General features: G+C 50.4%; 1 protein-coding gene across 1 annotated transcript in view; it reads right to left on the bottom strand.

Moving 5' to 3' along the window:
• Window positions 1-25,935, bottom strand: part of PAPPA2 (pappalysin 2) — a 168,079-nt gene that overhangs the window by 107,613 nt on the left and 34,531 nt on the right. Inside the window, exon 3 of the mRNA XM_074962019.1 lies at window positions 11,793-11,938. Within this exon, the coding sequence (XP_074818120.1) occupies window positions 11,793-11,938 (146 nt within the window). The remainder of the gene's footprint in view (window positions 1-11,792; window positions 11,939-25,935) is intronic.

Here is a 25,935-nt window from a genome sequence, read left to right as displayed (position 1 = left end):
TAACAGAACGCTACTAGCCATCACCTTCAGCCCCCAACTAAAACCTCTCCAACACATCATCAAGGATCTACAACCTATCCTGAAGGATGACCCATCACGCTCACAGATCTTGGGAGAAGGCCAGTCCTTGCTTACAGACAGCCCCGCAACCTGAAGCAAATACTCACCAGCAACCACACACCACACAACAGAACCACTAACCCAGGAACCTATCCTTGCAACAAAGCCCGTTGCCAACTGTGTCCACATATTTATTCACAGGGCACCATCATAGGACCTAATCACATCAGCCACACTATCAGAGGCTCGTTCACCTGCACATCTACCAATGTGATATATGCCATCATGTGCCAGCAATGCCCCTCTGCCATGTACATTGGTCAAACTGGACAGTCTCTACGTAAAAGAATAAATGGACACAAATCAGACGTCAAGAATTATAACACTCAAAAACCAGTCGGAGAACACTTCAATCTCTTTGGTCACTCGATTACAGACCTAAAAGTGGAAATACTTCAACAAAAAAACTTCAGAAACAGACTCCAATGAGAGACTGCTGAACTGGAATTAATTTGCAAACTGGATACAATTAACTTAGGCTTCAATAGAGACTGGGAGTGGATGGGTCATTACACAAAGTAAAACTATTTCCCCCTGTTTATTCCCCCCCCACACACACACACACTGTTCCTCAGACATTCTTGTCAACTGCTGGAAATGGCCCACCTTGATTATCACTGCAATAGGTTTTCTTCCCCCCCGCTCTCCTGCTGCTAATAGCTCATCTTAAGTGATCACTCTCCTTACAGTGTGTATGGTAACACCCATTGTTTCATGTTCTCTATTTATATAAATCTCCCCACTGTAGTTTCCACGGAATGCATCTGATGAAGTGAGCTGTAGCTCACGAAAGCTTATGCTCAAATAAATTTATTAGTCTCTAAGGTGCCACAAGTACTCCTTTGCTTTTCATTAAGGTGTTCGCTTCTTTCTTGAAAACTGTATGTGGGTTTAATGCTTACAAAAGTCACAGGGCTAACAGCACTGGTCAGAGCCAAGCATAGTACAAGCATGTGAGCATTCCCCAGGCCCTGTTCCAACGCACCCTCAGCGCCCTCTCTCCTCTTACAGTTCCAGGGCTGTACTAGCACTGGTTCCAAATTTCCCACTGGGAACATTTTCCAATGGAAAACTGCCTCCCTGGCCCCAGTGAAAACTTTTGCAGAAAATCTTGGTTTCTTTTGACATTTTCCAGGTTTTCAACGAAAAAAAGTTACAAAACTAAATAAGTTTTTCTTCCCTCTGCCCCTTCCTGCTTTTTCCTTGTTTCCCTTTTTTCATTTTGCTACTGGAAAAGGAGGGAAAGGAAAAAAAGAGAGGGAAAAACCAAAACCCGCACACATTCTTAGGGCCAGCAATGCTGTCTGAGTGTCCGTCCATACTGCATGGCGGATGTGACTGCAGTGCCTGTAGACAGACTGGAGACAGCTTTACTCTAGCTAGCTCAGCTACCAATAGCAGTGAAGCGGTAGCAGCCCGCCCATCAGCACAGGCTGTACAAGCCTCCCAGGAATGCTGGGTAATTATTCCCATGGCTAGCCCACGCGGAACCCCGTACCTCCGCGGCCTCACTACTCCAGTACCCGAGCTAGCTACACTTAAGCTGGCTTGGATATGCCTGCACGTGCTCCAATTCCACCCCGTGATTACAGGGCAGACATACCCCAGGGCAAGCTTAAACTCTGCTCTCAGTGGACGAATCTGCTACTCTACCTCATGGCTCTGCCTCTGCTATCGCAACCGGTTTGCCAGCTGCAGTACCAGTGTGGCTCGTGTTTGCCTCAGCCCTCGGAAGTGCAGGCATTTCTTCTGAGGGAGGGCATGACTCTGACCTCAGTGTGTCCGGATTTACACCCAGGAGACTCTGACTACTTCAGTGGAGCTGTGCCTGATGTATACCAGGGTACGACAGATGCACAGGGCAAGATTCTGCCCTATTTACACCCTAAGCAATCCTTAGAGTCATAGAGTTTAAAGCCAGAGAGGGCCACTAGATCATCCAGTTGGACCGCCTGTATCTCACAGGCCACCAACTCCACCCAGGCAGTCCCACACCAAGCCCAGCAACTAGAATCAGACCAAAGTATTACAGCCCTCAGGAGACCCCAGGCAGGTCACAGGAGGGACTGAGGGGGCATCAGCGCAGGCAACTGACTGAGCTATCCACCAGTGATCCTCCGGATCCCAACAGAGGTGTGAGAGGGTGGCTTAGGAAGTGCAGGATTTGGTTTAGAGGATCGGAATTTGCTCTCTGCTCCTCCAGTCTGAATTCAGAATGACTTGCTGGAGTGGCTCGAAACTGACATAAGTGCAATAGAGAGCAGGCTGCAGCCCCACGAGAGAATTCAAAAAATAACAATCATCAGTAACGAAGCGACAGCCCCCATGCAGCACTTGACACATTCAAAGCACTGTGCAGGCTTGGCACTGTTCTGCAGCTCCATTGCTCCTATAAGTTGTTTCTCCTACTGTTCCCCCAGTGCACCCACTGGTGTGTAAATTACACTTGTCTTGCATGCCAGCAGCTGGATTCACAGTTATCCTGCAGCTCCTTTGTGTTGGTGCAAAGGGGCCACAAAGTGACTGCATGGCCCCCCTGGTGAATACTCCCAGAGCAGAAAACACCCCCTCATGTCCCACCTCCTTTGCACCTCTCTTCCCCTGCTGGAGCCTCCAGCAGAGAGGGCATGCCGGGGGTGGGCCAGTGATGGGGGGTGGGCTGATGCATTTCTTGTGGGTCCTGCAGGTATCTTGTAAAAGTGGGCTAGATAGAGACATGGCCCTGAGAGCTCAATAGCTGAGCTGGACTCTGCACTGACCCAGGGGTGAACTGGAGCCTTGCTCTGCACCAGTTCGGTGCAAGTTACACCATTTGACCCCTTCCTCTCATTTGCTGATCCAATTGCACCCGGCATGCAGCTTCCACCACTCTCCATGTCCCCGAGATGTCCAGGGAGCTGCAGCAGAATCTGCTCAGAGAAGAGACCTGCTTTCACGTGCTGGGGGTGGGTAAGAGGGGGCGCTCAGTCGATGGAGATGCCAGCAAACCAACACAAAGCTTCTTTGCATTTAAATCCAAACAAAAGTACAAGAGAAAAAAGCCTCTCTCCAGCCAAACCCAAGTCTGAGCAAGGCAGGAGGCTCCCTGCCTGAGAGCTGGAACGGGGGGAAGGGGGTGCACATGCAGAAAGAAAACAATGCTCAGAAAGAAATGAATGGGATGTGAAAGCCCTGCACTAATCCCGCAGCGCTAACCGCGAGGAATGGCAAACCGATCCATTCGGGTCTGATCGCTCAGGGCACCAGAGGCCCTGAAATCTAATATTCCCACCTTTGAGCTGAAATCTGAAACCTCTTCCTCGGGAGAGGAATAAAGAATTATTCTAATAAGGAGAGAGAGCTGCTGCAGAGAGCATTTGCCAAGACCCCAGGCCTGATCTCCCCACCACCAGCAAAAGGAAAGCCAAATTTTGTTAAAGCTAATGGATGGATGGATGGATCTGAAATAGAAGGAGAATACTGCACTACTTCCAGAACTTCCCCCACCTTCCCTCCTGCTCCCTGGTGAGACAAATTTCAGCATGCTGACTGTTTGTGCCCCGGTTGGGGTCTCCCAATGCAGTGCCCCTGAAAGTGGCAGAAAGCGGTTCAAAATCTGCTGCTGCTGGAAGGATAGACATCTACTGCAGCAGAACCGCTCCCCACCTTCCTTGCCTTCCCCCCATTCCCTCCTTTCACTGCTGTCTCTCCCTTCTCCCCTCCTTCACCTCCATCTTATGCAGTCCTGTTGGCACAGATTTCAATTGGTTTTAAATGAAATCCTCATATCAGGCCTGCAGGCTAGAGGTGCCCAGCAAATGAGCTCACAAGAGCCCTTGACATCAGATGAGTGAGCTAACCCTAATCTCCCAGAGTCTTGTGCCTTTGCATCATCCAGTGATGTCCTAGAGGCCTGTGCTTTCACATCAGGCTAGCAAGATAGAGGTGTTGTTCCAATGATTTCCCCCCAGGCCTGTGCCTTGACAGAAGCCCAGCAAGCTAGAGGTGGGGAATCCCACAATGCTGTGCCTCAAAATTATCTCAGCAAGATGGTAAAGCTGAGCCAGTGATCTATGGCAGCCTGTCCCAGGAGACCAGACCTGCTAGCTATGGGTGCTGAGACAATAAACTCAATAAGGTCTGAGCCTCAACGTCGCTCAGCAAGCTAGAGGTGTCCAGTCAATAAATGGAACAAAGGCCTTAGCATCGACCATAGCCCTGGATGCTAATCTGGGTGGACTAGTGACCTCCTAAAGGCCCTGTGCCCTGATATCAGACCAGCCAGTTACCAGGGCTGAGCCTGGGAGCTCACCAAGGCCTGCCCACTTGGGAGTCCCCTTTCTTCCTCCTTTTGTCTTCCTGGGTCCACCTCGCTCTCCTGGGAAGAAGAGAGGGAAAGGAGAGCCGGCTGTCTCCAGCTCTCCCTCAGAGTGAGGGGAAAAGGGAGGCTGGCCCCAGCCTCTCCTAGCCAGAATCCCAGAGAAACAAAATGGCCCTGCCTCTGGGGGCGGGGGGGGACGGGACGACACATGAAGAATAACCTCCACTGTCTGGAGACCGTGGAGGGGATTTCAGGGAAGAGCATAACCCATTGAGTTGGGGTTTGCCACAGGTGCTCACTCACATCCCAACTCCTGGGGAAAAGCACGAGGAGGTCCCCAGTGCTCCAGGACTCTGTTGTTACGTAGCATGCAAGAATTCGAACCTCCAGGAGGTCAGTGCCTCCGACCACCATGCTGGGGCTTTGCTGTACTGACTCCAAGGGAAGACAGACCTGAGTCACCAACATCACTTCTGCAGCACCTGGGCTTCCCTCAGAGGTCTCCAGCCCAAGGCCCGTCTCCTGCCTCTCACTGAGACCAGTGACAGATGCTGTAGAGCTCTGGTTCCCAACCGTCAAAGGATTGTGGGCCTTGGGTCACGAGACACGGGTTTTGGCCATTTTGTATGGCACATATCCAAACAGTAGGCAGGCGGTTTGTGGGGGGCATTGAGCCAGGATGCTGGGTTAGCAGCTGGGGATGCTGGGGGTGGGCGGTTCAGCTAGGGTGGTGGATGGGCTAGTGAGTTGGAGACTGGGGGTGCTGAGGGAAAATGGTAAGCTGGGGTAGGGGATGGGCTGGTGGGGTAAGGAGTGGTGGGGAGTGGTACAGCTGGGGTGGGGAGTGGGCTGGTGGGGTGAGGAATGATATGGGGGGGTGGTACAGCTAGAATGGGACTTGGACTGGGGGTGCTGAGGGAAGATGGTACAGCTGGGGTGGGGATGGGCTGGTGGGAACTGGGGGTGCTGGGCGAGGGTGGTACAGCTGGGGTGGGGGATGGGCTGGTGGGGTGGGAGTTGAACTGGGGGTGCTGAGGGAAGATGGTACAGGTGGGGTGGGGGAGGGGCTGGAGGGATGCAGACTGGGAAGTGCTGTGCGAGGGTCGTACAGCTGGGGTGTGGGTTGGGCTGGTGGGGTGGGGGCTGGGAGTGCCGGGCGAGGGCGGTACAGCTGAGCTGGGGATGATAGGGGGAGGGTGGCGTAGCTAAGGTGGGGGCTGGGCCAGGGCCTGGAGGTGCGAGGGGGACAAGGGCTGCAGTCAGCTGGCAGGTGGTGGGGAGTCTCCTGCCACTCTCCTTGTGCCCACCCCCTGGACCCTGGAGCTAAGCACTCTGCATTTGGAGGGGAGGGGCTACTCTCAGATTGGGTGAGGGGGCGAGAGGGGCCAGAGCAAAGACCCAGACAGAACCCACAGCAGGAGGAGTAAGGAGGGAGCCAGCTGCTCCTTCTCTACTCTCCCTGGAACCTATAGACCCAGAGACTTTACTACTCTCAGCCAGTGGACTGCCACCCATGTAACACTCCCTCCTCACCCAGGCCTGGTTTAGAGACAGGTGTCAAGTCTCCAGAATGGATCATTACCGCGCTAACGTGCTCACGAAGGAAACTTTTTCCAAATCCTAGGGTGTTAATCGGCTGGCTTCCATCCTGAGGCAGCCACGCTGAGTAACTGTGGATAGCCTTACTAGCCACAGAAACCTCTGACCCCCTCTTCAATCATTCTGTGCTGAGCTCTCAGCCTCAAAAGCTTGTGGCTGTGAGTTCCAATGGTTAATTATGTAAATATAAAAAGTATTTATTTTCATTAGTTTTAAATATGTTGCCTTCTGGATGGATGTAAGGTTGAAAGTAACTAACAGTAACTTGAGAGTAAAATAAATAAATAGATAAATAAATAAAGGAAAAAGAGATTCCAGGGATGCTGGAATTATCTCAAAACCAAGCATTATAAACCCAGGAAATTCAGAGTTAAGTTTACTCTGCCCCTCACAGGAAACATGCTACGCTAAGACACTCAAACAAGTTTACTCTGCCCTGTAGTGATGTCCTGGACTAAAAGGAGGTAACTTATCTGTAACTGGAGGTTCTTCGAGATGGGTGGTCCTTATTGTATTCCACTGTGTATTACTCATGCGTGCTATGCACCTGGAGTCAAAAAATTTTGAAAGCAGCATCTGCTGGTCCATGCATGCGCCCTGGCTCAGCTTGTCCTTTTGACTGAGATGATAAAGGTGGGGTGAACCAACCAACTCTTCAGTTCCTTCTCTGCCATGAATCAAGAGGAGATCCAAAGCAGAGGGGAAGGAGAACGGGTAGTGGAATACAGAGAGGGACCATGCATCTCGAAGAACCTCCAGTTACAGGTAAGTAACCTCTTCTTCTTCTTTGAGTGATGGTCCCTATTGTATTCCATGGTGGGTGACTGACAAGCTGTACCTAAGCAAGATGAGGACGCGAGGATGAGGACAGTAAGGTTGAGCAGAGCACTGCTGTTCCAAAGGAGGCATCAGCAGTTGAGTCCTGCACCAGGGTGTAAAGTTTTGAAAATGTGTGGATGAAACTCCATGTGACTGCTTTACAGATGTCTAGGGGGTGTACGTCCTGAAGAGACAACCTGGTCATTGCAACCTGGTAGTGGAGTGAGCTCGTACCCCTGTAGGGGGCGGGAAGTTCAAGAGCTGATAGCCGAGTAGAACGCAGCTGGGAAGCCATTTAGAAATTCTCTGGGAGGAGGCAGCGTGCCCACTGACTCTCTCTGCTATCGCGATAAACTGTCTTGGGGACTTCCTGATTGGTCTTGTTCTCTGTAGGGGAAAGGCCAAAGCTTGTCGCATATCAAGGGAGCGGAGTCTACTTTCCACAGACACGTGTGGTTTCAGGAAGAATACAAGTGAATCTCCTAAACTACTTTGGGGTATAAATGTAAGGAAACTTTATCTTTATGGAACACAGTGAATGGAGGGTCTGCCATCCTTGTTCCAAGTTCATCAACCCTTTCTGCTGAAGTGATAGCTACAAGGAAGATGACCTTCATGGAGAGAAGGACCATGGAGCAAGTAGCTAAAGGCTCAAAGCGGGGGGAGGGCTTATTAGTGCCGAGAGAACAAGATTCTGGTCCCATTGGGGTGTGATCTTTTGAGGAAGTGGAAAGGTTCTTATGAGGCCGTTCCAGACTCGGTTGGTTAGAGGGTGTGCAAAACTGGAGTAGCCCTCAGTAGGAGGATGGAACACACTGATTGCTGCTAGATGGACTCACAGGGAGCTGAGGGAGAGACCTGATGTCTTTAAAGACAGGTTATAGTCTAAAATGAAGGGAACGTCTGCGGCCTCTAACATAATGCCTCTTAGCTGTGTCCAAGTGTAGAAGCGTTTCCATTTAGCCAGGTAACATTTTCTAGTAGAGTTCTTTCTGCTAATAGAAAGGATGTCCTGCATGGCTGAGGAGCATGGACATTCTAGGGTCAGGAGCTCTAGAAAGGTCAGGATGGCAATTGGTAGGGGAGACAACATGTGTGCAGGAGGCTGGGGAACCGAACTGTTTAGGTCAGAATGGGTGATGAGGATGACAGTCACCTTGTCTTGTTGGATCTTGTGCAGCACCCGTGACAAGAGTAGTAGCATAGTTGAGCTGGTCTGACCAGGAGAGAAGGAGCGCATCACCCTGAAAGTGATAACTGAGAGGTTCTCTGGAGCAATACATGGCGCACTTGCTGTTGGTTTGAGAAGTGAACAGATCTCTGACTGGGATTCCCCATTGCGTGAAAAGTCATGTAGCACCCTGTTGTGGAGTTCCCACTCGTGGTCGATCCCAAAGCATCTGCTGGAGGGAATCTGTGAGCACATTCTGCTTCCCCAGAAGGTAGGCTGCAGATAGGGCGATCTGATTAGTGATGCACCAGTTGCAGAGGTTGATTGCTTCTGCGCACAGGGAGGCAGTCTTTGCTCCCCCTTGCTTGTTGATGTAGAATATGGTCATAGTGTTATTTGATATTATCAGGACATGGTGACAGTGGATGAATGGAAGAAGGAACTTGCATGCCTTTCATACTGTTCAAAGTTCGAGGACATCAATGTGCATTCTGGATTCTCGAGATGTCCACATCCCTTGTGTCATGCGGTTGTCCATATGGGCTCCCCAGTCTTGATAATTGATAATTATAGTTTTGTCCAGAGAAGAGGGGATAAAGTGGACTCCCATGCATACATGAGAAGGATTTGTCCAACATAGGCTCATGTGAGGGTGTCATAAATATACACAGGGAAGCTGTACAGAATTGCCTTACCTCTAAGGGGTTAATCAGTTCAATTAACCTAGTTGGCACCTGATCAGAAGGACCAATGGGGAAAGAAGATACTTTCAAATCTGCACGGGGGGGGAGGTTTTGTTTGTGCTCTCTTTGTTTGTTCCCTCTCTGGATGGAGAGAGGGACCAGGCAGGAAAAAACATCTCCTAAAAACCTACCTGAAATGAGCATATAAGATTAGAAAAATTGTAAGTAAGGCAAGGAAATGCGTTAGATTATCTTCTGTTTTAGCTTGTGAATTTTCCCTATGCTAAGAGGTAATTTCATTCCTGTTTTGTAACTGGAAAGCAGAATCAGAGGGGAATCCTCTGTGTTTTAAATCTTTTTATTTACCCTGTAAAGTTACCTTCCATCCTGATTTTGCAGGTGTGATTCTTTTACTTTTTTAAAAAATAAAATTCTTCTTTTAAGAACCTGATTGATTTTCAGTGTCCTAAAAACCCAGGGGTTTGGGCTATGCTCACATTGTAACCAATTGGTTAGTATATTAATCTCAAGCCTCCCCTGGAAAGGGGGTGAAGGGGTTTGTGGGAATATTTTGGGGTAACAGGGACTCCAAGTGGCCCTTTTTCCTGAATTTTTGTCTAACTCACTTGGTGGTGGCAGCAATACCATCCAAGGACAATGAAAAGATTTGTGCCTTGGGGAAGTTTTAACCTAAGCTGGTAGAAATAAGCTTAGGGGGTCTTTCATGGGGGTCTCCACATCTGTATCCCAGAGTCCAGAGTGGGGAGGGAACCCTGACAGAGGGACTTTGATCCAGATTCTCAAGGTATTTAGGTGCCTAACTCCCAATAAAACCAATGGGCATTAGGCACCTTTGAAGATCTGGATCTTTGTCAAAAGCTTTGTTTTTTGAAGTCCAGATGAACTACTGCTTGTTCCTATACCTCTTCTGAACCGAGACAGGTATGCATGCTACAATGTGTGAAGTGATGTCTGTGTGGTGGAAACACCTGTTGATTGAATGCAAAGATGTCACCCTCCCTCACAAAAGAAGAGACGGTCTTGAACCAAAGCCTTCAATCCATGCCTGAGTTTCGGCAAAGTTCAGATCCAGATGCAAACTTCCCAGATGCAAACTTCTCTAATGCCAAGCTAAAGCCCACCCCACCCCAGGACCTTTAGTTGAAGCGCTTGACTCAAACATTGCAGCAGGTGCCTAGCTCGGCTTACGATTTCAGGCTGGATGAGCCTGAATAAGGTAAATGCAAGGCTTTGAAACATCAGACTACCCCGCTGCCTTCCTGCATGCATCTTAATGAACACAGAGTCAGAGGTGTGCACTGAAAAGGAGCCGAGAAAGGCCTGGTGATGAAGGGAAGGGATAGGGGACACACATGGACAGTCAGAGGGGGTTGAAGAGAAGGAGTATGACTGAGGAGCTGGTTGTAGGAAAATTAATGTCAGTCACAAGTGGCTGAGCCTTGAAAATGATTCTTGGTAGCTGAAGGAATGAATTCCACGGAGATCTGCCTTCCTCAACAAGCAAGTGGAGCACTCTGCAGCTGAGAAGCCAGCCCCAAAATCCACGGCACTATGAGTATTCAGCACACTGAAGAAAGGAAACTGTAAAAATAACTTTCAAACAGTGCTCCAATGGCTGTTTAAAATTTGAAGGTTTAAACATCCCACGCTATAAAAGCAGAAGGTCAAGGTCTGGCATGCAGGTGCCGGGAGCAATTACTTCCAGTTACTTAAGTGTTGCTCAGTAAGATGTTTTGACTGCAAAGAGTAAAGGGCTCTGCCAGAAATGTCTGAGAGCAGAGAGAGGGAGGGAAGGTAGGGGGGGAAAAGAGGGAAATAGAAGAAAGAGAAAAAGAAAAAGACATGCAGAAGAGAAGGAAACATGAACCACATCAGTTCTGTTTGAACAGCAGCTATCTGTGCCCCATTGGGGGAGCACCTCCTAGGGTGACCAGATAGCTCGTGTGAAAAATCGGGATGGGGGTGGGAGGTAATAGGAGCCTATATAAGAAAAAGACCCAAAAATCGGGACTGTCCCTATAAAATCAGGACATCTGGTCACTCTAGCACCTCCTGCTCTCCACTTTTTATTGGGGCTGATTTAGGGGCCTGTTCCCAAGCCTACTGAAGGCAGTGGGATTCTTCCCATTGACTTCGCTGGGTGTTGGATCAGGCTCTAAAAAAGTGACTAGATCTAGCATCTGTACTGATGTTTGCCTAGAGGAGCCCTCGGTGCTAATGCCTGGTGCTGATGGCCTGCTCTGGAAGCATTCAAATCTCTTCTTTAGTTCTCTTGAAATCACAAAAGGAAGCCTGCAAATTATACACACAGCTAATCTGTTCAACCCAGCGTTGCTACTATTGCAGCCCCTGCTGCCTCTCTCTGTGTGCTACCCCAGCGGGGGGGTTCTGGATCTCTGTAGGGCTAGACAGAAGCCATGCTGGGGTGGGGAAAGAACAAGCAGCCCCCTTGGAAGCTGCACAGCCCATAGGGCAGCCCTGCCTGCCCTCTCCCCCACACTGGCCATAATTGTAGCCCCTCTGCTCTCAAAATGAGAAAAAGGAACTTTTCTGAACCTCTCTCCAAAGCTTCTCTTGGGGCTCACGGCAGTAAATTTGGATGGATCCACATCACTTACCTTCTGACTCTGAGCCTCCCTGGCATGTCCGCGCCGACTCTCTTGGTGTGGCCACAGTCAGGCCTGATGTTAAGATTCCCTTGCTCCTTTCCATATGAAACCCCAATCACAGCTCCCCTGGATAGGAGCGCCTACCCTAAGGAAGTGCTCTTCCTGTGCTCCGTCCCCACCCCGAGGGGCTGGCCATCTCAAGTATAACAGCCCCTGGTTGGGATGAATGCAGGACTCCTAGCTCCAAAGCACAGGCCTCTACTGCGTATGCTGAAGGCCACAGGGTCTGATCCAGAGCCCACACAAGTCAATCAGAGTCTTGCCACTGACTCCACTGGGCTTTGGATCAGACCGCTGGCCCCACCTGCCTCCCCATGCCCTATGAGTGTCGAAGCAGGCAGCTGTCCCCTGTGCACCAGTCACAGAGGGAGAAGCTGACACATGGGAGTCACATAAGGGGACTGGCTTACCCAGATGGCTGAGGGCCTCTTTATCCCATGGCCAGGTGGCGGCACCAGCCAGCTCCTCCCGCACCGAGCTGGCAAAGTAGACATTGAGGAAGTGTGTGCTGTTCAGCTGCAGTGCCTCCTTCAGCTCCTTCACGCTCATGTACGCCCTGCAGGGACAGGGAATGGGAGACAGTCAGCAGATATCTCAGTGCAGCAGGAAGGAGTAGGATTGTGTTGAACTGGTGTAGAACAGGGCCCTGGGAGAGGCGTAGGAACAACCAGAGCAGAAGCAGCCCCAGAGAATCCATCCCTTGAGACCCAGTGCATTCTGGGAAAGTCTGGAACGGTTTGGCCAGTTTTAGGGAGATGTCCAACCAGACTGTTAATTCATTACCTTAATGCTGAGTCATATCATGTTAGTTAAAGGGCTTGGGCAGAGATACAACTAAGCAAATATAAATAATTCTTGCTATTTATAGTCTCTCCCTAGTTAAGACTGAATTCTGCTCTTAGAGAAGGTACCTGTCCTGGGGCACCAGGAATCCAGGGGACCCCTAGGAAGAGAGAAAAGGGGGAAAGAGAGAAAAATGAGGCAAGGAAATGGGAGGAGAGATGAATGGGTAACTCCAGGGAGAGAGAGGAAAGGAAGAGACCACCCCCACTGGGGGGAAGAGAAGGGGACTTGCTCTAGGAAAGAGAGAAGGGGGAACTCAAGGGAGAGAAAGGGTGTTCACCCAGAGGGAGAAAGGTGGGAGAAAGGTGCTTATAACTGTATTGGTTTCAGTGAGACACCCCCAGGTTTCTCAAGAGGCTAGGCTCTCCCTGAAACAGACCTGAAGATCCTTGCTCTCTCTCTCTGTTCCTCCATTCATACCTCACCCACCTTCTTTCAGTGCTGACCCTTCTCTGCTCTCCTCCCAGCTCTGTACCTGGATCTCTGCCCTGCCCTGCTCCAACTGGACTCCTGCCTCCACTTTGCAGCATTCAGTGATGGCAGAGGGACCAAAGAACTAAGCGTGGGCCGGGGTGAAACGATACGTTCCCATCTGATATCTGAAGTGAGGAGAAGAATCAATCAGATCAAGAGATTTGCACATACAGGCATGGCAAGACACCTCGAGGGCCTCTGAGTTTGGGCACCCAAAAATGGAGGTGCCTGAAATCACAAGTCTCTTTTGAAAGTTTTGGCCATTTCAGAATCCAGTCCCTTCCGGCTCCTGCATTCTGCTAGCAGCAGCCTCCTCTCTGTCCCTCCATCTGACCCTGGGCTGCAGCTCCTGGCATCCAGAGCTTGGCTACCCTGGCAGACTCCGTGAGGCACCTGCCAATGCCACTTGAGCGACTCCCTTTTTCCAGCTGCTATTGGGCGGGTGCCTGAGCGAAGCTAGCCATCAGTCCAAGGGATTCATTATCATCATGTATTAAAGCTCCCACTGCTAATGCATTCATGAACCCCATTAGCCACCACAATATGATGATAGTCAGCCCCAGCAAATAAGAGGGACATATTTTCTGTGTCCACTCAAAGGACACAGTGCCTGATCCACAACCCACTGAAGTCAGGTGAAAGAGTCCCATTGACTAAAAAGTCTTTGGATCAGGCCCTGGGTGACCTGGAGCAACAGATTTATGGGGGGAAAAACACACCACCAAGGGAATGTAGCATTTTAGAGACTAAAATATATGGCACAATGCTAATAAAATCATTAGTGGTGAAAAAGGCCTCACTTATCACATGCTATCATGATCTTTCCGTGGCAGCTTGTAAGTTACATGGTAGGGAGATACTGTGAGGGGAATGCAGCCACTTCTCCCTACTGGGGGCTAGATACCAAGGGAACTTTCCCCCCCAGGACCATTCATGCAGGCAAACAAAAAATGCAACTGTACTTTATATACCGTCTTTCACAGAAGCTGTATCCTATAATGCACGAGAGCATTCAGTGACGGCAGAGAGACCGAAAAACTACGCATGGGCCAGGGTGAAAAGATACTTTCCCATCTGATATCTGGAATGAGGAGAAGACTCAATGAGACCTAGAGATATGCAAATACGCTGCTCAGGATGCCAAGGACTGCAGTGAAAGCTCACACACACCCACCCAGGGGAGGATGGAGAGACAGAGAGGAGGCTGTGGCTGGCAGAATGCGGGAGCAGAAAGGGATTGAAAGAGAGAAACAAGGCCCCTGAAGCAGGCTAAAAGCAGGCCCACGGGGCACAGGAAAACCAAAGAGGACATTTTGAATTGGATTCTGAAATGGCCAAAATTTTTAGTATTGACTAGCAATATCAGGCACCTCCATTTTTGGGTACCCGAACTGAGACCACCTCCAGGTGCCTGGTTTTCACAAAGCGCTGAGTCTGTTTCCTCTGTGAATCAAGCCCCTGGACGGTGTGTCAGGTGCCCCCAAAACAGAGTCACCCCCAAATCATTAGTCACTTTGGGAAACCAGGCTGGAGCTACTGGTGGTGCTCCAGGATGGGGCTGAGAGGACCCCATTTCTTACTCCACTTCTCATCACAAGCAGCAATTGTAGAAAACACTTCCCCTGCCATGTAAATCGCAGACAGCAACCACTCCCCACCCAGATGCAGCAAAGTTAGGAAAATCTGATCCCTCTGCATCGCCTTGTCAGGTTTTCCCCAACACGCGCCGTGATGACACTATCTCTTCAACCCCACCAGGGCAGGAGCAATCAGAAAAGGGGACCCCCAGGTCATCCCATCTGACCTCCTGCATAATGCAGGCCATCAACAGCGCCCGGCACTCACACACCGAACACCACCACACCAACTAGATCAAGTATTGAAACCCTCTGGAGACTACACTGGTATGTGCCACAGGCTGAGAACAGAAGGGACCAAGATGCACCAATGCCTGAGGCCCCGGCAATGTCAGGCAATTGATTAGGTGGGATATACCCTCTCAATCCCGACAAATGTCCGGTACCTCTGGCTCTAGAGGAAGGTGATACCCCACCAAGCTCACTGCCGATCTGACCTGAGGGAAATTCCTTCCTGACCTCACAGATGGTGATCACTTAAACCTGGGCACATGAGCAAGAACCAGCCAGCCAAGCACCTGAGAGAGAGAACACTCGGTGCCACCTCAGAGCACTGGCTAACCCCGTCCAGTGTCCCATCTCTAGCGGTGGCCACCTCTGATGCTTCAGAGGAAGGAGACAAAACCCAAACAACCAACCAACCAAAAAACACAAAGAACACATTGGGGGGGGGGAGAGAAAATCCCTTCCTGAGCCCATAAATAAACCTGGAGGACATTTCTGTGGCATGACTCAGAAGGAACAGAAGCACAAACATAACAGGAATGGAGGGAGGAGAAAAGCTCCCTCATGCACATGGGCTGCTCGGGGGACCCAGGTTTTAAAAATAACATTGCTTCTTGACCTGTGATATCTTGGAAAAACAGCCCCAAGCCCTCCCAAGCCATCCAGTTTCCGGGGGCTGACGTCAGCTGTGTTCAGAGGGATATTCCTGACGCCTCTCTTCTGGAGACATGATGTTTTTCTGGCCGACGCCTGCTGGTCCCCTGACACCAGCAACATTTTTTTTCTACCCTTAATTGTGAGGAACTATAATTTCCTCCCTCGAGAGACTTGTGCAGTTCAAGGCCGTGTTAGGGGGTGAGTGATGGGCTAGAGAGAAGAATGGTTCCTGATTTCTCCCACAGCGGCAGGGTAAGCACACAGATCTTCCCGCCAATCTCCCCAAAGACGCTAGAGAGACCAAACATCTCCGGAATGGACAATTCTCTGATTTCCCTCAATCCCCCTATGAGCATGCAACTGGCGTCTCCGCCTGTCGTTGGCTCAGCTGCCAATGTTATGCTAGCCCTCGTCCTAGGCAGTTCCGTTATTTTCTCTTGAGGGAAGGGGGATCAGCCTCCCACCTCCCTCTGCCTCCACAAACTGGTTAAGCTACAACCCTCCCCCATTCCCCAAATAACTTCCCAGCTCCCCCAAATGGGAGGATTCCAAATTGGTGTGAGCTGACACCAGGAGGTCAGCCAGGCTGGTCTGAGCTGACATCCAAGAGTAAGGAGTACAAAAACAATGAGGAATAAAACACAGGCTGAAGGAGAAAAAGGAAGAGCCATCGGGTTTTCCAAATGAAGCAAAACAAGTGTTTCTTCATCCAAGTACGCAGGCTACTGGTGAGCATCAGCCAAGCTCTCCCCTGGGTTATCCCAGTGCAGCCCTGCTGAAATCTGGAGGAGAATTTAGTAAGCAGGGGTAGAGAACGTATATGACTGTAGTGGTCTTGCACAGGAAACATCCTCCCACACTACAGGTGCGCATCTCCCCACGCTATGCCATGTACTAGGCACCGCAGCCTGCAGGGGTAGAGACACCATTCTCATTGTGTTGTGCCATGCATTCAGCTCTGCACCTTTGCAGCTGAAATGCCCTCACAGCCTGCAGGAGTGGGAGGTGTCACTCTGCTTGCTCTGTGCCATGCACTGCGGCATGTGGCTCTACGGGGGAGTTAACACCACAGCCTGTAGGGACATGGCTGCTGCTGCTTTCATCTGCTTTGGCTTCTCCACCGCAGGAGAGGGAGGGTTGTTTGTGCACAGCCGGGAGAAGGGAAGGGGCACGGTGCTGCATTGGTCAGTGCAGGTTCTACGAGCTGGAGGGTGCATCTGGATGCAAGTGTAAGCCACACACCTTCTGGGTGTCGTGTTCTGTCCCATCTAGTGGCACCGAGACCACTTAAAGAGAGAGATAAAATGAGTCCGCTCTACAGCCTTAGCTAACAGCCAGTTGGCTCTTAGCTCATGCGGTAGAGGGTCATGCACTAAGCTCCAGGTTCAATCCCGCCTGCCGATGACCAGGGTCTGTCAGCGTTACACAAGCCCTTCTCTAGGAGGGAGGAGGGAATAAGTAGGCTTAACTAATAAACTATATGATGGGAAGATTCAGAACCCTGTCGATGGCATGGGCACAAAACAGCCCATTAGCAAGAGGCAGCTGGTGGCACTTTGAGGCCAGCACATATCCCGTGCCATAACTTAAATCATGCTGAATTCTCTGGGTATTGCTAATGATGCAGAATGTAACTCCACAGGAATTCCACTGCCGTTCAAAAATAGGAGCTTCTTCTCCGCCAGCAGGCCAGTGGAGATGTGGGGCTGGGAGCAAGCTCCCCAAGTACCCTCCACGGACACTGGGAAATACTTGAGAGCCAGCCAGCTCCAAGCCAAGCGCCCAGGCTGCTGAAGTCATCTGAAACTCTGGTTGACTTTTTATGTCCCTCACCAAGCTCCCATTCTGCAGGGAAAGTCCTCTCTCCCACCCTGCCAACTGGGGAGGCTCTCTGTTCTCCGGTCCCTGCTGACGGAAGTGGTGTCTCCAGGAAGGGCTTCCCAGCAGCTGGCACTCGGCTCGTGAATAGGTGGGCATTTCGGCAGAGCATTTGCAGTGTGCCAAGGGTGAGTGAAGCCAAGAGCAGCATAGTCTCTCTGAAGCTATGTCCAAAGGTAGGAGAGAGCAGCGTCTAAGGTGCTTGAGCTCCTGCCCAGCACTGGACCCTGGCATAAGGCTCTCACCCATCCTTACAGTGATAGGGTGATCTCACAGTACAGAGCATCCCTGAGATCCCTTGGTCATCACCCCGGACCAGCTGAGGCATCGCAGTGTTGTGACCAGGGTTGGTTTGTTTCACTGAAGTTCTCCTTTGTTGGTTGAGTGAGACGGTCTCACATCCAGCTTGGCTTGGAAACTCCAGATTAACAGCTCAGTCTCCAGGGCAGCGCCTGTCGAGGTGCCATCCACATCCGTGGATGCGTCACGGCAACAGCACAATGTCGTCACATCCAAAGCGCTAAGCTGGGAGAGTCCGGTCGCATGGGAAGGATAAAGCATGCCTGAGAGGATCAGGGACGCTTGAAGGAAAGCCAGACATTCTCTCAGGATCTAGAGAGGCACAAAGTTCCTGAACCAATGTCCACTGCTGTCAATAGAAACTAACCCCCACTAGCTTTAATGGGTTTGGACTAGGGCCCCAGAGCTTAAATGGGGGTGTGTGCACATGGCATAAGAGCATCACATAGCCACCTGGGCCTGAGGACACAGCTCTTAGGGACAGACACTGCCAGTTGATGAGGGACCTAGAAAGCAGCTGTTGTTGCCAGTGTGGAGTGAAAGACGTCATTTCATATTCGAGAAGAAGCGCTGTGCGAAGGCAGGGACAAAACGGAGATGCAGTGCAGATATGCGAGGGGCCCAGGAACCCAGGTGCTCCCCAAAGCATGGGGAATTCCTGTTTACTTTAACAGGAGTTATTTGTACCCTGCTGGAGGGAAATCTGGCTTCTGAACTGGAACAGCCGGTGGGCGCGGCAGGTATGGGCTGAAGTGCACTGGCAGAGTTGTATGTGGGACCCAGCACTGCAATAGCAAGGGGTGCTGTGAGTGAGGACCGAAGTGCACAGGGAGAGCCATGTCGCTATGCAGCACTGGAAAGGCCGAGGGGTTGCAGATCAGGTGCAGTGGCAGTGCGTGGGAGCCAGGACTGGAACAGTAGGCGAGCTGCGGTTGTGGATTGAGGTGCACTGTGAGAGCAGCATGGGTTGAGTTTGCAGAGCACCTGCCTATTCTGTCCCTGGCTCTTGCCAGTGCTACCCATCCATCACTTTCATAAGCACCAAGTTCCACTGATTTTGACAGAGAGAAAAACCCATCGACACATTTCCCTGGGTAAAGGCAGAGTGATTTACCATCAGTGGCCACTTCACCATCAACTAGACTGAGCCGGTGCCCTGAGCAGCACAGGTGGTTGAGTGACTATAAGCAGGATGGAGGTGCTGGCAGGGCATTCTACCTGAAGGTCCCATGGCTGCTGGCCCCTGATCCTTGTGGACATGCTGCAAAGCCCACCTTTTCCTTTTGGGCAAGGGATGTGGAGGGAATGGCTGGAGCCTTGAGATAGGAAGATAGGAAGTGCCAGAATGGATCAGAGCTGGGGCACATCTCATCCTGTGTCCTGTCTCTGACCGTGCAAAGCACCTGCTGCTCCAGAGAAAGAACCCTGCAGTTAGAGGCGATCGGATAATCTGCCCCCAGGGAAGGCTCCCTCCTGATCCTCAATAGTTAGAGGCTGAATTATGCCCGGAAAGAGCAGGGTTTGGATCTGACTCTGGAAAACTATAGAGATCCCGTTTAGACTTACACATGGGTATCCACCTGCCTGAGCTGGGGAGCAGATCATTAGGCAATACTGCTCTGGGCACAGGACGGGAGCCAGCCGACATGCTTTTAAGAAATGGAAATATAAGCAAGTGCAGATGAAGCATTTCTGTTTGCTTCTGGCCAGGGAGTCGCTCTGGCTATCAGAGAGCAAGAGCAGAAAATCCAGATGTATTTACAGCTGGGAGCTTCCAGCAGTGCACACAGCTGTCTGAGGGAGTAGGAGAAGGAGCCCGCTGGGTCTGATTAGCATCATGACTATAGGGTAGTTTGTTCCAAGCTGCACCCTTGCACATGATAAGCAGCCCTGTGTGTACACACATACCCGCACAAACCACAGACAGATGTTCAGCTCGGAAGGCCCTCGCTGGCAAGAAACACACATCACCTTCAAATAAAACCTTTGCTTCGCTTTTCAAGTTATATTTTGCAGACTTTGATGCTTCTCTCGCACGATGCCAAACCATCCGTATCAATCAGTCGCTGGCCCCCAAGTTTCTGCCCGTTACCATAAGGTGGGAATTCCCCCCACCCCTCCATGGAAAAGACAGGATGGTTTGCAAATCATATCTGAGGGTCATCCAGTCTCAAATCAGACTGGATGTTCTGCTAACCACCTTCCTTTGCCTCGTTTTCTCCTTCACCTGCCAGTGCTTTGAGCATTATGCTGCTGCTTAGCTTGCTGGCTTTGAATCTCCTATGGATCAGCTGTGGATCAGAGGCTTGGGTCACTGAATAACACTGCTTTTTTGACATTTGCATCCATTTCCACACTCCTCCACACCCTCCAATAAACCCAAAGCTAGACAAGCTTCCAAGCTGTCTCCCCCTCATCACTTTCCTCTGTGTCACTGGACTGAATCTGGCCTGGGGCATTAAGTGGCCAAACGTCATTTTCTGTTGGCTGCGGGGTGACCTGGGGTTTTGGCGAAGTTCCCAGCAGAAAGGGATCTACACCACAGGGATCCCCGCACCGACGAGTAGAGTTGTTGCCAATCTCACCAGCGTTGCTTGTAGGTGGTCCCTCCATGGTGGAATCTTGCCCAATCCCAGCTCTGGGGAAAGAGGGCTCCAGCCTCCAGGGCTGTGAATCCAGCACATTCTTCCCCCAGAGCTAAATTCTCTTGCAAAACAGAAAACCAATTCCCATCGGCTGTCCCATCGATTCCCAGCCCAAATGCCGCGTGGTAGCACCATGTCACAGGGGGCAGGGGAGCAGGGCCATTTCCGGGCTCCCCAGAGCAGGGTGCTGGATGAGGAACGAGGCTCAGAGACAGAGCCTTGAACTCCAGACTCACATTTCCTAGAAAGCAGAGTGAGAGATGGGACTCAGGGAGGGCGGGGCAGGGAGCAGTGGGAAGGGAAGCAGGTCGAGCACACAGGCACAGCATGGAAACCAGAGGCTGTCAACAGGGAAAGCAAGGCTGCAGTGAGGCTGATTAAAGGAGGCATGAAGGGAGACAGATGAGAGAGATCAAGCCTCTGACTCAATAGGAACCACCTGACCTCTCCTCAGATGGGACACAGCAGACAGCGGCTGACGCCAGCAGACAGCCTGCATGTTGCAAGCTATTTCTCTTCAGCGGAGAGCACAAGCTGCAGAGGCCTAATGGGAAGGGACAGCTGGATCGCAGAGCTCTCTCGCTGTCTGCCGAGGCGATGCATTGGATGCAAATCCTCTCTCCTGCTCTGCTATCCCCCCATTCTCAGTGCCTCTCCTGTGTGCAATCCACAGGGCTCTCACGTCCCTTCTCTCTCTCCAACTGCAGCTATAACAATGCTCTCCCTGCCCCATACCCGCAAATCACTTCCTGTGTGGGCTTCGGGGCAACCATAACCCTTTTCCCATTACCACTGCAACTTAAGTACCAAGAGGCAATCCACAGTACTGCAGCATGCGTGCCCTACTTCTCCGCCACCACACACACGTGCCTGCCGTGCATCCCTCTACCCCATGGCGATCCACAAGCCACAGTGCAGTCTCCATTGCTTCCGGAGACCCACACTCCAGTTACCAATTCATGGACCGCCCAGACTTGCATTCACAATGAAACCCCCTGAGACAACCCACAAGGGTGCAGCATCTCTGCTCATTCCTTATTACCACTGCAACCCCTCCATGCTCTGCAGTGCTCCCAACTTCTTTCATTACCAATGCAACTGCACTCATCCTGACTCAATCGGCAGGGCTATGGGTTCTCAGTGCATAGCTCTTATCCCAATGCAATCTGCAGGCCCCATACATTCCCATTTCCAGTGCTTCTCCTTTACCCTGAAGCAATCCTCAGGGTTGTACCACACCTGCCCTCTCTCTCCCCACTACCTATCACCATTCTTTGCATCACAGCAGCAGCCTAGATCAGGGCCCCCTTGTACTCGGCATTGCATGAACAGTCCCTGCCCCAAAGGCTTACAATCGAAAAAACAAGACAGTCAAAGGAAGAACTAATATTCCCATTTTACGGTAGGAACCTGAGGCACAGGGAGATTTAAGTGATTTGTCCAAGGTCATGCAGGGAATCTGTGGCAGAGCTAGGAATTGAACCTGAGTCCCATTGAACCAGGCTTGGGCTGGACCCTGGGCTCTAGGGTCCTGTGAGATGGGAGGATCCCAGAGCTCGGACTGCAGCCTGGGCCAGAATGTCTACACCACAATAAAACAGCCCCTTAGCCCAAGCCAGCTGGCACAGGCCAGCCCTGGGTGTCTAACTGCAGTGTAGACAGACCCTAAACAATAAACACACTTGGGGGATTAGCCAAGAATCCAGGCAAATGGAAGCACCTAACACCTTGTAAATTTTTACCTGTGGACAACCTGTGCCATAATTGCCATGGTTTATGCAGAAGATATGACTACAAGATCCTAGGGCAGTAACCTTTTCATGCACTTGCAACAATCCTAGCCCTTGTGCATGAGATCTGCCACTGGACAAATGGAGCTTGTGGGTACAAATTCTAACACTTGTACGTACACTGGAGTGAGGATTTGAAGGGTGGGCTTTTCCAAAGCTCTCAGTGTGGGCCCAACTCTGTTCCCACTGAAATCACAGGAGCTTTCCCATTGAGGGCAGAATTAGCCCAACAAAGGGCATGTCTATACTGCAGCTAGAGACATAGCCGTCCAAGTACTTACCTAGGTTCTCAGATGGGATTGTGCACAGGTGGCTAGCCCATGCCACCTCCCATGCTGTCCTGGCTACACCCCTGGTTTTCACACGCGAGCTCAATCAAAGCCAGCGCGGGTACTTCTCCCCAAGGTGGAAATGATACTTTCCAGCCGCAGTGCAGACGTAGCCACTGAGTTCTTTTGAAAATTCCCCCATCTGAAGTGCATGCACAGGCATCTGCAGCTCGAAAACGCACCCAAACGCATCTAGCGATTCACCTAGCAATCGAAGCATTTACACCACATTCGTGACGACAGCCTGAGGCCTGGCTGAACATTTGGCCTTTACAGAGAGGAGGGGGGGAATAAATCCATTAGTAAGAGGTAAAACCGACAATGGAAAAGACAGAGCGGAAAGAGTAGGGAGAAGATATGGAAAGAAATAAAGGAAATGTAAGAAAGAGAAACAGCAATATCAGATGTTCAACTACTTTACAGAGGGCTGGCTGCTGAAATCTTAGAAAAAGCACACTTTGTTTGGTATATACCAGGAGCCAGTGATGTGAGACAGTAGAAAAGGCGCAGCTTGACACTCGTGCTGGTGATGGAAGGGGAGGATAGGCGCACTGGACTCCTCTCTGTGACTCTGACCCAAAGCCTACTGAAGTCAATGGAAAGACTCCCACTGACTTCCCCGGCCTTTGGATCAGGCCCTGTCTGGGAGGGGATAATATGCTGATGCTGACGTTTTGAATGTTTGGCTTATACAGAACACGTACAGGGAGGGAGGAGGATGAGGGAAACACGCAAGGCCGTTTGCAGCCGTGTAGGTTAAGCATGCAGGCTTTGACAGAGGCGACTCATTCTAGTACGGACACCAAGATAAAGAATCCCAGGTAGGTTTCACGTTTTGGATACATTGTACTGTTTCAAAATGGTTTAAAATGGGAGTTCCAAAATGTTCTAGTGAAAGGACCCTCTGATTCCCATTTTAGGGCCAGACCCTCATCTGGTGTAAATCAGCCTAGCTCTGTTGAAGTTGTGCTGATTTATACCAGCTTTTCATTTCCTCTTTTGTTCAGCTGGCCCAGAGAAGAGGCGGCACAGCCCAGTTTTGCCTGCTGTTGTTGGGGCAGTGAGAGCTCCGACCATCAGACCCCTTCTGGCAAGTTTCTATACCCCAACATCCTGAAGTTCACAGCAAACTTTTAAAGCGCGGTTCTCAGCTCCTGGGAAAAAAACACAGACTGGGACAAAGTCCTGGCTTTAGATTCCCCACCTCTCCACTGTATGCACTACACTAGACCTTGCATGCCACTCTCACTAATGCCAGCAGCATAACTGCGCTCAGAGAGCAAACTGGGCAGCAGAGAGGGGCAGTCTGAGCACAGATTGAAGAGCAGAATTCTGCCCTTAGTGCAGAAGACAACAAACCATCTTCTTTCTGTGGGAGGGGGCAACCAGCCCTGCCTTGATATTCCTGTTCCCTGGACAGCACCGCGGACAGGCAGGCCACTGAACAGACAAGGGGAAAAGAAAAAGTCTCTCTGTCCGTGCAGCTTGGAATCTCTGATCCAAAACCCACTGAAGTCCCTGGGAGTCTCTCCATGGGGATCACTGGACATTCATCCCACACCCTCGCTCCCCCTAATCCATGTCAGGCTGTTAGGGGACAGAAAGGCACATGCTCTAGGGACAGGACGAAGAATACACTGTGTGTACAAGTTAAGAACCACTTCACATCTTTTACAGCTCCCTTCCACTGACCTACTGGAGGTCCCCTCCACTTACCCCCTCACTTCACTATCCTTACAGCATTAGAACCCTGTCACGTGAAACCTGACTGCTGACTGTGTCTATTCTAATAAAAGCCCCGTACCCTGCTATTGACTTAACTGAGCCAATTCTCCAGAGAAACAATACATACTGCGTCCTGCATGTACCCATGCACTCTCCCCTTTCCTCGCCCACATTAGAGGGTGAAAAACATACATCTGCCTCTATCACAGTCACGGCTCTGTCGCATCCCTCAGAGTAATCCACAGATCTCGCAAACACCCTTCTACTAAGCAGAGCTCTCTACTACCTCGACCGTTCAGCACAGCTACACTGGACACAGACCACACTCACTGCACTGGGCATACATGCAGATAACAAACACAGAGATGGCTCTCCTAACCCAGCTCACTGCTGACAGGACCCTTTCTAATACAACTCCTGTGTCCTGCTGATTACACAGCGTGCACAATTCTATGCTGAAATGATGCATTGAAGACCTATGTAGCTTTTCCCTTTGCTCACACACAGAGGTGCCGAACATAACACCACAGCTCTGTCACACTCCTCAAAGTAATTCACAAACATCCTCATATCACAAACACACCTTTACCAAGCAGTGCCTCCACCACTTACTGTAGGTACACCTAACACACTTACTCTGCCTGGAGTGTATCCAAATAATTACCATTGGCTATTGTCAGGAGAACAGAGGGAAGGTGGCCTGACTGACCCTTATTTTCCCTTTATTAGTGTTAGATGGAATCCTCGTGAGTTGTAAAAGGAGGTGAACTAAAGGGTTAGCAGAGTAAAGGTATGTGTGTTAATAGGACATAATGGGGCATTGGTGAACGAGGGCAGAGTTATGGGTACATGGACAAACTTAACTCTGCATTTCCTGGTTTTCAAAAGTTTGAGTTCAGCTCAGCATTCTACAAGGAGACAACACACCACCAAGCAACCTTAACTCTGCATTAACATAGACTTTTTTGCCATTGAAGAATAATAAACATGCGATCTGGAGCTAAGGGGCCTTCCCCTGAGTGGGACTCGGCATCACCAGCTTCTACCCCCTTCAACAGAGTCTGTGGGATGTTTGGCAACAGGATGAAACCTAAAATTTAATAATACCTTTTCCTTAGCAGCTCTCAAAGCACTTTACAAATGAGGCCAGTATCATTATCCCCATCTTACACTGAGGCACGGGGATGGGAAGCAACTTGCCCAAGATCACCCAGCAGGCCAATGGTAGAGCTGGGAATAGAACCCAGGATTCCCGAGTCACAGATCAGTGCTCTGGCCACACTGCCTCCCATTTAGATGCATTTACTCCTAAAGCTCTCTCATTCAAGGACAATTTTTGCAGCCTCAATATCTGTTAAAGAACGGGGTGCGGGGGGGGATTCTTTTCTTCCCAATCTTAAAAAATAAAGTCAAATCTCAGATTTATTTTTAGGTCTGAGAGACTGGGTGTTCCAGTTGGGAGCAGGGCACACTCAAGCCAGCATTCTAATAATGCCTCATTCTTGGATATAAAAAGGACACACAACAATTTATTGGGGAAGTTTTGTAATGTAACGATTGCATTTTAACCACAGGCAAAAAAAAATCCAAGGCCGCCTATCATCCTCAGTGTTGCCCTTGGCAGGCGATAATTGCTAGCTTTTGGAATTTTCTCCCCCAAGTCTTCAATCAGCTTTGTTTGCATTGCACCGTTCTGGACAGCTTGAGCTCGGTGGCCCTCCGTACGCTCTCCCCGTGCAAAATGGACAATCCTATTTCCTAAATTAAGGGGGTTTGTTGAGCCAAAGAAAACTAAAAACAATACATTCATTTAACAATTCCAATGGCTTCAATGGAGCCTGCCAACCCAAACGCTGGATGAATCATTCCAGAGAGACTTTCTACTGGGAGCTGAAGGAATCCCACCAATTCTCTGCCAGTCTCCTTATTGTCGCTCATATTTGTTTTTTTGTTTTTTGGTGGGGGGTCTCTCTAGCCAACAGGATGAGAGGTTGGTGTCCAGTCTGATGCTGGACTTTAAACTCTATGGGGCTGGGAGGAAAGGCTGTGC

Source organism: Natator depressus, chromosome 8 (assembly GCF_965152275.1).
Source record: "Natator depressus isolate rNatDep1 chromosome 8, rNatDep2.hap1, whole genome shotgun sequence".
NCBI lineage: Eukaryota > Metazoa > Chordata > Testudines > Cheloniidae > Natator > Natator depressus.
Note: the sequence above shows the minus strand (reverse complement) of the source record. Positions and strands in the feature narration are given on the sequence as shown.